Below are 12,751 nucleotides of genomic sequence, written 5' to 3'. Positions count from 1 at the left end.
TCAGCGACAGAAGCTCCCTTCCACATGGTTCGTGCAGAGCGGCCCTCCCAGGCCGCCCCGAGGCCATGTGGCTGGGGCCGCAGGGTGCCCAACCCCGGGGCACGTTCAAGCCGTGAAGCCAGAGGAGAGGAGACGCGGGAGGAAATCCAAAGAATGGGATGTTGGGGTACGAGACTCACTTCCTCTGGGCTTTGTCCTTCTTGGCCTTGGTCCTTTTCTTTCGGGCCTGGAGCGCAAGCACTGCGGGAGAGAGGGATGGATGAAGGGCGAGTATGGAGGGAAGGAGGCGACCAAGGTGAGGGTGGAGACGCGGCAGGGGCGCGAGGCCCGGGCGCGGGGCCTGCCCGAGGCGGGGCTCCGGGGAGAGCGGCGCGGCTCCGGCCAGGCGGCCGGCCGGCGGGCTGGCGGGCCCCGGGGCGCAGAGCAGCGCCCAGGCGGGGTGCGCCGGCGGGGGCTCGGGCCGGGGCAGGGGGCCGGCGGGCGGGGGTCTGCCTCGCCTGCCGAGGGCCGCGCCCTGGAGTGGCCCCAAGGCGCGGGCCGGCCCGGCGGGGAACAAGGGGCGATGACTGCCGGCGCGGAAGGACGCCCGGGCTGAGGGGCGCGGACCGGCAGCCCAGAGGCGGGGGGTGAGGGGCGGCGCCACCTCAGTGGAGGGGCGCCGCACGCCCGGGGACCGGACTGCGGCAGTTAGGGAAGCTTCTGGCGCTGACCCCGGCCTCGCCCCGGGGGCCGTTGCCCCTCGTGGCGGAGCCCGCTCCCCCGCTCACCTTTCCGCTCCATTGCGAGACCGGTAACCGCCACGCGCCTGCGCACTCGAGTGGCGGAGACTCCCGCTCCCGCCGCGGCCCAAAACCCAGCCCGCGCACACCCCGCCCCCCCGTTCCCGCCCCCACGACGGCGCGCGCCTGCGCGTTGAGCGCGGAGCCTACCACCTGCTCCCGAGAAGGGGGGGGCGGTAAAGAATGGGAGGGGGAGGAAAGAACGCCGAGCGTGAATGCTAAAGGGTGTTTGAGAACCAAGCTTGGAAGCCTGGCAGGGTCAGGTTTGTTCTGTTTGCCAGGCGGTTACCCCTTGGGAAAGCGAAGAGAGGGGGATGCAGTTCCCTGGGTGCTGAGTCAGAGCTCCCCAGCCAACTGGAATCTGCCTCGGTTTCCCGGCCTGTAAAATGGACTAAATCAGGTGTGCCACAGTTCCTTCGCTGACTTATTGTGAGGGCCAATTGAGATACTATATAAAGAAAATGGGGGAAAAATTAGAAATGAGAAAGAAAAGGAAGTGGGAGCAACACAGAAGACTGGAAGGAACTTGTGATCCTATCATGACTTAAAAAGTGAAAACTTTGAAAATGAATTTTTTATTAAGATTTCAAGTTTAAAGGAAGAAGGAGAATAAAGACTTATAATGTTTTCTCATTTTACCACTCTATCTTTTCAGTACATGATAAACACAGTTGTCTTTATTTATAGGATTTTGTGTGTGTGTGTGAGGAAGATTGGCCCTGAGCTAACATCTGCTGCCAATCCTCCCCTTTTTGCTTGAGGAAGACTGGCCCTGAGCTAACATCCGTGCCAGTCTTTCTCAGTTTTGTTTATGGGTCACCGCCACAGCATGGCTTGATGAGCAGTGTGTAGGACCATGCCTGGGATCTGAACCAGCAAATCTCGGGCTGCCAACGCAGAGCGTGTGATGCCGCTATGCCACCAGGCTGGCCCCTTTATAGGATGTTTTTATCCGTATGTAAGTGCATTATCTCATTTGATGTTCATGACAACTTAAAGGCAAGATAGTTATTACCTCCACTATACAAAGAAACTAAAACTTGGAGGGGATGTGTACGCAGAATCTTGCTGTCCTGACCCAATGATTCAGTCATCAAACCCATGTTGTAAAACAGGATTAGCGAAATTTTTCTGTAAAGGGCCTTATAGTAAACATTAAGGCTTGTGGGCCATAAGATCTCTTTCTCTCAGCTGTTCACCTCTGCCACTGGAGCTCAAAAGCAGTCATAGAAAATAGGGGCTGTCTAGGTTCCAAGAAAGCTTTATTTATGGTCCCTGAAATTTGAATTTCATGTAATTTTCAGATGTCACAAAATATTATTCTTCATTGATCTTTTCCCAACTATTTCAACCATTCTTGGCTCAGTCCTTAGTTTGCCAACCCTAGTTGTAAGGTACTTCAGCTGGACAGGGTGGAAGCTCTGAAGACCCTTGCCCTAAAGGAGTTAGACTCTAGTGGGGAAGACAGACAAGTAATTAATTGACTGAGAAAGGAAGATGAAAATACAATAATAGTGCACAGGTTGTGTGGGGGCTTGGGCAGGATTTTATTGAGCAAAGTAAGTAATTAAGCCCAGCCAGGGAGGAGGCGGCTTTTGAGCTGGGTCTTGGGAAATGTGTAGGATTTCCATAGGTGGAGAAGGAGGTGCCAGGCATTACTGAATGAGAAAATCAATTGAGCAAAAAGGCACAGACTTGGAAACTTATGGGCGGGGACTAGGGCTATTAATGACTGAAGGGTTGAAGTGGAACGTGAGGCTGGAAATGTGGGTTTGCTGAATTTGAAATTTAGATAATTAATATTTGTTGCATGGAACCTGAATGATAGCATTTCTGGGCATATTGCAAAAGAGGGCAGCACCTGTTGGCCAAGGAAAGCTGCAATCCAGTGTCCTCCCCATTCTGTATTGAGGACAAGAGGAGCGCTGGGGCAGACAGTGACGCCCTGGAGTGTGAGGATTCTGCTAGCTCAGGAAAACCATATGTGGTTTAGAAAAGACCGGAGCGAGCTGGTGGCTGAGGAAAAGTCCCAGACTCGGGAGGTTACTCCCCACCAGAAAGTAAATTCTATGAGGGTAGGAACCCTGTTTGGGTTATTCTTGATGTATCCTCAGTGCTTAGCAGTGTCCAGCACTTGGTAGGTGCTCAAATATTTATCTAATCAAAGGATAAATGATGTGCAGTTGATGAGAAAGGACTGGACAAGAGAGAAAACATGGAGAGGGACGATATGAGAGTTGTGCTAAAACCCAAATGGGTTACTGCAGATCCATCAAAAAAGAACTAAGTTTAGGTTGGCATGGAATCGGTCATACCTATTCTGACTCTGAGTGGCTATTGCTTCCCTCTCTAAGAGCTCACTAACCATCTGTTTAGTAACTTATTTGAGAGTTTTTCCAGAGTCAATGTCAAGTTCACTGGACTGAGTTCCCAGAATTGACCATTTCTCCTTTTTTTAATGTTTTTCCCCATTCTCTCAGCATGCTTCACTTCTCCACATTTTTTTTTAATAATTTTATGTGTTTATATTTTTATCCCCAAAGCCCCAGTAGATAGTTGTATGTCATGGCTGCACATCCTTCTAGTTGCTGTATGTGAGACACGGCCTCAGCATGGCCGGAGAAGCAGTGCCTCAGTGCGCGCCCGGGATCCAAACCCGGGCCGCCAGCAGCGGAGCGCGTGCACTTAACCGCTAAGCCACGGTGCCGGCCCCTTCTCCACATTTTTTTTAAAGTATCTGTAATTCTTCAGATAAGCTAGTTTGTTTTTTTCCCCTGTTCTAAAGCCTATATCTTTTTTTTTGTGCTTCTTGCTTTAAATTAACTTTTAAAATCACTTCCCCCCGCCCGCCCAATTTCACAGGGCTTGTCCTATTCTGGACTTGACCCTTCCAGAAGTTATGGTGGCCATTCTTTGGTATTCATTCTCAGTTACATGCATACCCCTCTCCCACAACTGTTTTTTTGTAAGTCCTTTTAAAAGTAAAATTATTCAGAGAACATGAGCCATCGTGTGTTTCACTACTCATGGGCAGTGTCAGAATTTAACTTCTGAAAAGATCCCATTCCTCTTGAACTAACTTACTTTTTAAGGCTGTTCTAGGATCTTCCCTAATGCTTCTTAGAAATTTTTGAAATCTGAGCACCTAAAGTGTAGGACGCATGTTTCATCACACCCAACATTGCCTGCCATGCATGATTACCACAAACTCTTACACTTGGTCCAAAGTTTTGATCTGAATTAAATCCAAAGTATCACTTCCCCTTATGGCTTCCCCTGTGTCCTGTGAGGTGAAATGGACAACAGAAGAAAGTGCAAATGTGTCAGATGCTGTATTTTGAATGATATAAGATTCCCAGTAGATGTCTGCATAATTGGAGAACCCCAGTAGAACTTTATCTTGCCTTTGTGATAGTTTTATGAAGTATATTGGGAAAATATAATTATATTTTAGGCTTGAGTATCAGGAAACATATGGCACATTCAACAGAATAATTGAAAAGAATTGAATGAAGGGTTTGAGGTGTGGAGAGGATTAAGGGAAACCAACAAGGGATGGTAAGGCATCCAGGGACTAGCAACAGCAGGTGTCTTTATCACCCCTAGGCCTGAAGGGACAAGGGTAGAGGTGTTACCAGAACCCAGTGAGAGCTCGTGTTAGTCTGCAAGGGTTACCATAACCGAGTACCACAAACTGGGTGGCTTAAACAACAGAAATTTTTTGTCTCGCAGTTCTGGAGGCCAGAAGTGTGAAATAAAGGTGTCAGCAGGGTTGGTTCCCTCTAAGGACTGTGAGGGAAGGATCTGTCCTCTTTCCTTGGCTTGTCGATGACGGTCTTCTCCACATCTCTTCATGTAATCTCAATCTGTGCCCAAATTTCCCCTTTTCATAAGGACATCAGTCATATTGGAATAGGGCTCATCCTAATGACCTCATTTTAACTTGATTACCTCTGTAAAGACCCCATCTCAAAATAAGGTCACCTTCTGAGGTACTGGGGGTCCAATATATCTTTTTTGGGGGGACACAATTTACCTTGTATCAGAGCTGTAGCAGTCAGAAAGGGCTGTCTGATAGCAGCTGTGCCCTTTGATAAAGAGACATAACTATGGCCCAGCAAGAAAATACTCAACTTCCTTCTCTTTTCATCCTCTCGGGCTAATGCCTCTCACTGACAGAACACAACTGGAAGCTGGAAGGCCTGGGTGATACAGTCCATGCAAGCCAGCCTCCCAGGGCACAGAGCAAGGTGGAGAAGGGTGGAGGGTGAATCTGGAGAGGCAACCAGAGAATATCCAGCACAGCCTGTCTGGGCAGTCTATAGGATACACTCAAAGCAGCTAGCACTTCCCAAGCAAGTAAGTTAGCCTCTTGGGCTCCCTGATTCCTGAAGAGGCTTGAGAACAGAAGCTGCTTGAAGATAACCCCCTTTCTGGCTTTGTTCTCTAAAAGCTTAAGCTTCATGAGGAAATTGTGCTGGAGTGAAGGGTTGGGGGGAGCAGCTGGAGGAGATGAATAAAAGCCTTGGGTTGGTGGGGTGGGAAACTATGTAAGTACCTTGAGATCTCAACTCTCTTTCCCTTTGGGTGTGGCCACAGCTCGAAGGTTAGAAGAAGGAAGAGATTCTCTAGCAATGAGGAGGTTACGGAGATTGCTGGTTCTGGAGGCAGGTAGAGCCCTTGCTTTGCTCCCTAGAAGTGCTCTGGGGACGCGGGAAGGTGTTACAAACTGACCTAAGCTGACCTTGTCCAACTCTTAGTTCTTTTTCGTTGGTAACGATACCTGCCAGAGAAGTTGAAGTGGTGAGGATTTGCCTGCTCCACATCCTCACTCCTGAGATATAAAGAAAATAAGTTTCAGACTAAAATCTGCCACACACACACATTTGTTAAACACTTGTTAGCAGGCAGGCACAAAACAGCTCCTATGACCTATGTAAGTTCTTTGAGGTCTCTGTCCTTTTGGATCCTCTGGCCACAGCATGAATGAAAGGTTTACTTGAGGCAGGGGCAACAGTATCCCAGAGGCAGGACTCGGTCCCCGCATAGTGGGCATCAGGCAACCAGAGATGGGGTCTCCCTTATGCTTTGTTATGCTGTTCCGATCCTAATCAATGCCCGAGGTGTTATCAGAAACAGGTGTTCACTGGTGAAATGAGTTGCTTGTTAATTTGTGTAATGAGCTGTTATTGGTGAAATTGGTGGTGTTCAATTACTCCGAACCACTTTGTCCAAGGCATGGGAGTGGCTGATCAGAACACAAGCTGCACCTGGCTGTAACTTCAAGTAACTGTCCCCTGCAAATGTCATCCTATCTTTGCCAAAAGTTTTAATATGCCCAAGTATTTCATTTTGGAAAAGTAGATTTATTTCTTGAACATGCCAATTAAAAAAAAAAAAACAAAGAAACAATCTAGGAGTCCAAAACTAGAGGAATGTTTAAGAAAGTTTTCCAGCACGTCCCGTCTATGTGAGTTGCCAAAACAGGGACATGTTGGATCCTATCTAAGGTTCTGGAAGTACCAGAAGAGCTTTCTTAAACGTTCTCACCTAGAATATGCTTCCCTAGCCTTGCTTCCAAGGATGAATGCCAAAATATTTTAAGATAAAGGATAAACATCATGAGATGTGGTGCCCCAGGAGGCTGCCAGGCCAGGAAAGATGCTCCACTACATTGAACACATTCAAAGGACCGTGCAGACTTGGACAATAAAAAAAATGGACTGAAGGTCAAAAGTCTTTTCCCTGTTTTCTGAGCAGTGCATAAACCTCCCAGACCCTTATGTGACCCTAAGGAGAGGAGCTTCGTAATGACTGGGATTTAATTTCTCTAGCTTGGCAATTTCAGGGTCAGAGGCAAGACAATTTAGGAAATACGTAGAAATGGCCAACATGGTTTACACATTTGAGTTCTGATTTCTACCTGCTATGCAACGTTGAATCCATTATTCTTTTCCTTCTTTCAGATACTTTCCACCATGCTCAGCCTCATGACAAACATTAATTGCCATTAGACTGAGGGCTGTGAGAGGCAGAGAAGAAAAAAACACAGGCCTTGCCCTGTAGGACTTAATAGCTACCTCTTATATAATTGCTGTTTACTAGACACTGTTGTCCCTCAAACCTCAAACAAGCCTAAGAGATAGGTACTATTATCATTAACTCTGTTCAACAGATGAGGAAACTGACTCACAACCAAAGTCACACACACTAGTAAGAGGCAGGGTTTTGAATCTGGGCAGCAGGGCTCTCGAATTCATACTCTTAACCACACACCATATCACCTATCTAGTTTAGTGGGGGATGGATGCATAAATAAATAGACACAATGTGCAATGGTAGATGCACAAAGTACCACAGGAGCACAAGAGGCCCGTGGAACTCAGAATTTGAGGAGGGGTGAGGAGAGAGGCATCTCCTGAATGAGATGACACCTGGGCAGCATTGGAAAGCATGAAGAGGTATCAGCTGGAACAGAAGGGAGGAAAGAAAACTCCAGCCGGAGAAGACCGCATGGTATGTGGAGGGAACCGTAAACACGCAGTATCACTGGAGTATAAATGCAGGGGGCAGGTGGGAGATAGTTTGCTCCACAAATGCTTATTGGCCCCTTCTGTGTGCAGGCATGGTGCTAGGGGTATAGCATCGACAGAGCATCTAAGGAACTTGAGCTTGAGCTTTCAAACATTTTGCTCCCTTACTCACCAAAATAACTTTTTGCAAACTCTGCAAACTATGCAAAACACTCAACAAACTAGAAATAGAAAGGAACTTCCTCAACCTGATAAAGAGCATCTATGACAAACCCACAGCTAACGTTGTACTTAATGGTGAAAGACTGAATGTCTTCCCCCTGAGATCAGGAACAAGATAAGGATGTGCACCCTCAGCACTTTTTTTTTTTGGACGGGGAGGAAGATCGGCCCTGAGCTAACATCCGATGCCAATCCTCCTCTTTTTGCTGAGGAAGACTGGCCCTGGGCTAACATCCATGCCCATCTTCGTCTACTTTATATGGGACGCCGCCACAGCATGGCTTGCCAAGTAGTGCATAGGTGCGTGCCCGGGATCCCAGCCGGCGAACCCAGGGCCACCGCAGCAGAGTGCGTACATTTGACTGCTTGCGCCACCGGGCAGGCCCCCACCCTCAGCACTTTTAATCAGTATTATATTGGAGGTTCTAGCCAGGATCACCAGGCAAGAAAATTAAATAAAAGGCATACAAGTTGGAAAGGAAATCGACACTTTAAAAGTGTTACATCACAGTTTTGAATGCCATCCAAAGGAATTTAAATACAGTAGCAATTCGATACCCATCATTTATCTATGTAAAAAAAGTAAAATCACTGTTAACTATAAAAAAATTTTACATTACTCCCTTTTCTCCTTGAACTTGTATTTCTATTCCATTTTACTCTCACAGAAATTTATCATCAGGTAATATAATTTTATGCTTGAAAGTCTTTTATCAATCATCCTTTCATACTTCTCTGCCACATAAACGTGCATTTACATTGAAATTTAATTTGTAAAAACATTTCCTGAGATCATGGTCCTCTAGAAACTTTCTTACCTATCATTACAAGTATTATTATGGCGTGATTAATCAAAATAAGGTACAGCATCATTTTTTGATAAATGAAATTTTATTGCAAATGTATCTCAGTGCAATAGTAGGTGATTTTTCTCAACGAGTGCTGCATCATTCTATTCCTGTTTTTTTGGTAATGGCTAAGAAAACTTGTTCACATAAAATAAGTAGATGGGAATGGAAAGGGTATTGCTATAGCAATATCATTCAGTTTTTTGGAACTCCTTCCAAATCACGTAGTAATCATCATCAAAACTTATCTTAATGACCCATCAGCTGACAACTCCAGGAGGGCCTTCCTCAATTTTGTTGAAAGCAAATAATTGGAAACCATCTGACTTGCAAAAAGATGTGTCATCCAGTCGTTAGTTATTTACTTTCTCAATCCAGACACTGGTATTTCAATATGTCCCTTTGTTTGGACCCCTGAGAGGTTTACACACCCCCAGGCAGTGCACCTGAGGATGATTCTTTGGGGAAGGAGGGAGGCCTTTGCTTTTGTTTTTGTTTGTTTGATCTGCCCCATCATTCTTTGGAATGAGTGACTTTTGTTCACTGCAGTATCTCCAGGGCCTAGAAAAGTGTCAGACACATAGTAGGTGCTCAGTGAATATCTGTGGGATGTTATGAAAAAATGTAAAAACCATGGGTGTCTGGATGTGTGTGTAGGGGGACGAAGACAGGAGGCAGAGACACAGAGGCACCTAGTGCACTGATTTGGGTTTTTTAGTCCAAAGGCAATAAAAGCCTACCTTTCCTCAAATCAAAGCACCACTGAGTAGAGAAAAGGCCTATCTTCGGCATCCCTGGGTTTGAATTCTGACATTGACGCTGAATAGCTGTGACTTTGGGCAAACTCGTCTTATAGTCTCACTCTAGATAAAAGGGATAATTGGTCTCCTTCAAGGAGAGGCACTGGAGGAAATGACGATTAATTACGCTAAGGCCTGTAAGGTATCTGCACCATCACATGCGCTCAGTAAATATGAATTGCCCTTCATTTCAACCCTGCTTCTTTTTCTTTTGGTGGCACCACCCTTCCCTCTTAGGCCAGAAGTTTGCACCATTGGACTTACTCTGAACCCCCACCATTGCAGATGCTAAACAGTGGACAAAATGGTAGAGTTAGGGGCCTCAAGTGGAATTCAGGGTAGTGGGACCACCTGTACCTCAGTTTCCTCATCTAGAAAACAGGAGTAATAACAGCCCTACCTCATAGGGTTGTTGTGCAGAATAATGAGTTAACTTTTGTGAAGTACTTAGAACAGAGTGGCGCACAGTAAAGGGTTAAGAAATGAGTGTTATCATTTTGGGCTGTCTGATAGGCCACTGATAAAAATACACGTGTTACCTGGAAGAGAAGGAGCACCCCAGGGTCAGAGTGGAGTGGGAGAGTGGGGCTCTTCTCAGTTGCTCTGTCTCCCACACACTGTTTATAAGATGTATCAAGATGTCACAGAGAGTCAGGTTCTACCAGAGGAATGAAACCCACTGGGCAAGTGTCAGGGGGTGTAGCAGGTTAAGGACCCCATGGGTGTCTGTGGCCAGAAGAACCACACATTTCCTTCAAGGCTTCCGTCCCTCCAAAGCCCTGCCTGCTATTGGTCACAGTCTTATAATCAATGGATAAAGTGGGGAAAATGTGGAATAACTTCAAATACAGAATCTCTTCAGTCATGAGGGAGGAAGCCGTAGTGAAAATGTGGACATGAACTCCAACAGATGTTTGTCTGTCAAAGAGAAAAACATCAGTGTAGGATACACAGCTCCTCAGCAACAAAGCAGTCCCTTCAGAGAAAGTGTTGCCCTACAACTGGGATTAAGCCTTTCAAAGAATTCTCCAAGGAGAAACTAGAATTTTGCCGCTGAAATTCCTCAGATTGTTGAAATAATCATTGAAACTGATAATAATTCATGTTTTACCCCAGGAATAAGACTTGCAAGAAGAGATTCCTACTCTTGACATGCTCTGTGGGATGGGAACAAAAAACATTCCTGTTTTACAAAGACCCAAAGTTCATTGGGTTCTGATAAAAAGTTTGATAGAACTCGAAGTAACTTCAAAGGAGAGAGAGGCGCTACGGTGTAAGCTCCCTACATGATACGGACAGCATTTCCAGCAGAACCGAAGGAAGTCTCTCTCTGAGACAGAGGTTGCAGGATACTGTGGGCTTGTGTTTTCCCATGAGAACTGACAACAAGCAGTCAAAATCTCCCTTTTCTGATAAAAGAAAAATACACCTTTCTGAATTAATGCTTGAGAAATGTCCTTTTCCTCCTGGCTCAGATTTAGCCCAAAAAAGGCATTTGATTAAACAGCATACAGCCCCTGTGAGCCCACAGTCAACATTTTTTGATACACTTGATCCATCCTTGGCTTCTACAGAAGATAAAGAAGATAAGTTTAGAGAGAAGGTGGCTTAGTATTGAAGAAAGGTTGACCGCCCTCCCAATGCACAAATACATACATTTGAAGCCACTGCACAGGTTAATTCATTATATAAACTGGGGCCAAAGTTAGTTCCTGGAATGAATGAAATAAGTGGGGACAATTCTGCAATTCCACAAGCTAATTGTAACTCAGAAGAGGACACCACCACCCTGTGTTTGCAGTCATATAGGCAGAAGCGATGTCAGGCGGACATGGAGACAGCCATGCCCATGTTAGCAGACAGGGAGCTTGGAAAGTCTGTAAACAGGTTGATTACATACACTGTCTTGTGCCCAATTTGCTTCAGATTACAGGTAATCCCTGTTACTGGGGAGTGATGGACCTTTACAAGCAGAAGCCCTTCTTGAAGAGAAACCTGAGGCACGTTTTTGCTCAGGGACTCTGTGGAAGAGTCCTCTTCTCTGTGAGCTTCCCTTGCTACAGCAGAATCCCTGTATGCCTGAATTGAACAGTGGAATCACAACTTCAGTTTTGATGTTCATGACCCTTGTGTATTTCACTCTTTTTTTTTTAAAGATTTTATTTATTCATTTTTTTCCCCCCAAAGCCCCAGTGGATAGTTGCATGTCATAGGTTCACATCCTTCTAGTTGCTGTACGTGGGACTCGGCCTCGGGTTGGACGGAGAAGTGGTGCCTCGGGGCGCACCCGGGATCCGAACCCGGGCCGCCAGCATCAGAGCGCGCGCACTTAACCGCCAAGCCACGGAGCCGGCCTATTTCACTCTTTTATTGTAACAAGACTTTTGGAAGATTTTAAAGATGTAAGTTCTTGCATGTTTTTTTGAACCATTGCTTACTATATCACTAAATAGGACTTCCCTTTTAGCCTGCGATATGTCTGCTGTGCACTAATCTGCAGATGCACTATATATGATAGAATTGATGGGCCCCTTTTACCATCAATATTACAGGATTTTTAAAAAAGTATCATTATAAACAAAACGTTAGAGTTTTCTGGTTAGAATGAGAACCAGTCAAGGCGAAGTAAACTCTGCAGTCCCCAAAGGGCATTAACTAGATCAGCTTTTATGTGTATCAGACAGTACACCTCTAGCAAGCACACATATCAGTGTTACACTTTTTTCAGTACAACATGTAAGCTTAGTGTTAGCATCTGTCAGATGTGATTTGCTGTTACTTAGATAAACGTGGTGCCTATTGAGACAACAGAGGATAGAGCTACAGGTGATCAGTAAGGCTACAAAGACATTTTGCCAATTTAGCTAACACTTTGGTTTTTAATGCCTGTAGTAATTGAGTGAGGCAATTCTGGGGCATTTGCTATGAAGAATTCTATTTCTTACTGAAGAACTTATTAATATTAATATAAGAAATCATTATATTAATTATATATCTTATTAATAGAATAAATTATTAATATTGGATTAGTATTTGAACAGTGTCTAATGTTTGAAATTATTATTTTTTCTAAGAATTTTTCTATAAACTTCCAAAAGTAGCCATGTTTGTAGTTACTATAAATCAAGCTTTGGAAGTCCAAAAAATAAAGTCTGCCTTCCTTTTAGGAAAAAAATGCAGTTTTCTGGCCTCAAGGGCGTAGTACAGTTCACTTAAGTGTTGATATAGTTTATATTCAGTCTCTTTGTGTCTTCTGCAAAAGGTACTGTTAAGTAAACCAGGTTTTTGAAATAGTAGTTCTTAAAATTTCAGATTTATGAAGTTGGTTGTAGAATTTTATTTAAAGGCCTTAAGTATTATTAGTTTTTTTAAAATGAGTGCTTTAGCTTAAAATGGACATTTGGAATAAGTGCTGCAATGTAGTCGTGTGTGTGATTTTTTAAGCTGATGTGTGCAGTCCAATGACTGACTCCTTAAAGTTGGGTCTTTTCCTATGCCCATGATGAGTTTGTGAACCAGGAAGAAAATGAGACTAGAAGATGCCCAAACAAGTCAAGTAATAATAACTA

The 12,751-nt window shown here is 45.0% G+C and overlaps 1 protein-coding gene and 1 pseudogene across 1 annotated transcript in view; one reads left to right on the top strand and one right to left on the bottom strand.

Annotated features, from left to right (window-relative positions):
• SRPK1 (SRSF protein kinase 1) overlaps positions 1-795 on the bottom strand; it is a 73,896-nt gene extending 73,101 nt beyond the window's left edge. Inside the window, 2 exon segments of the mRNA XM_058554504.1 lie at positions 180-693; positions 696-795. Coding sequence (XP_058410487.1) covers positions 180-693; positions 696-780 — 599 coding nt within the window. The 5' untranslated portion in view covers positions 781-795.
• A 9,103-nt stretch (positions 796-9,898) lies between these two features.
• LOC131413441 (suppressor of cytokine signaling 5-like) lies at positions 9,899-11,811 on the top strand (annotated as a pseudogene).
• The last annotated feature ends 940 nt before the right edge of the window (positions 11,812-12,751 follow it).

The sequence above is a fragment of the Diceros bicornis genome, chromosome 14 (assembly GCF_020826845.1).
Source record: "Diceros bicornis minor isolate mBicDic1 chromosome 14, mDicBic1.mat.cur, whole genome shotgun sequence".
Taxonomy (NCBI): Eukaryota; Metazoa; Chordata; class Mammalia; order Perissodactyla; family Rhinocerotidae; genus Diceros; species Diceros bicornis.
This window is presented reverse-complemented; position numbering and strand designations above follow the sequence as displayed.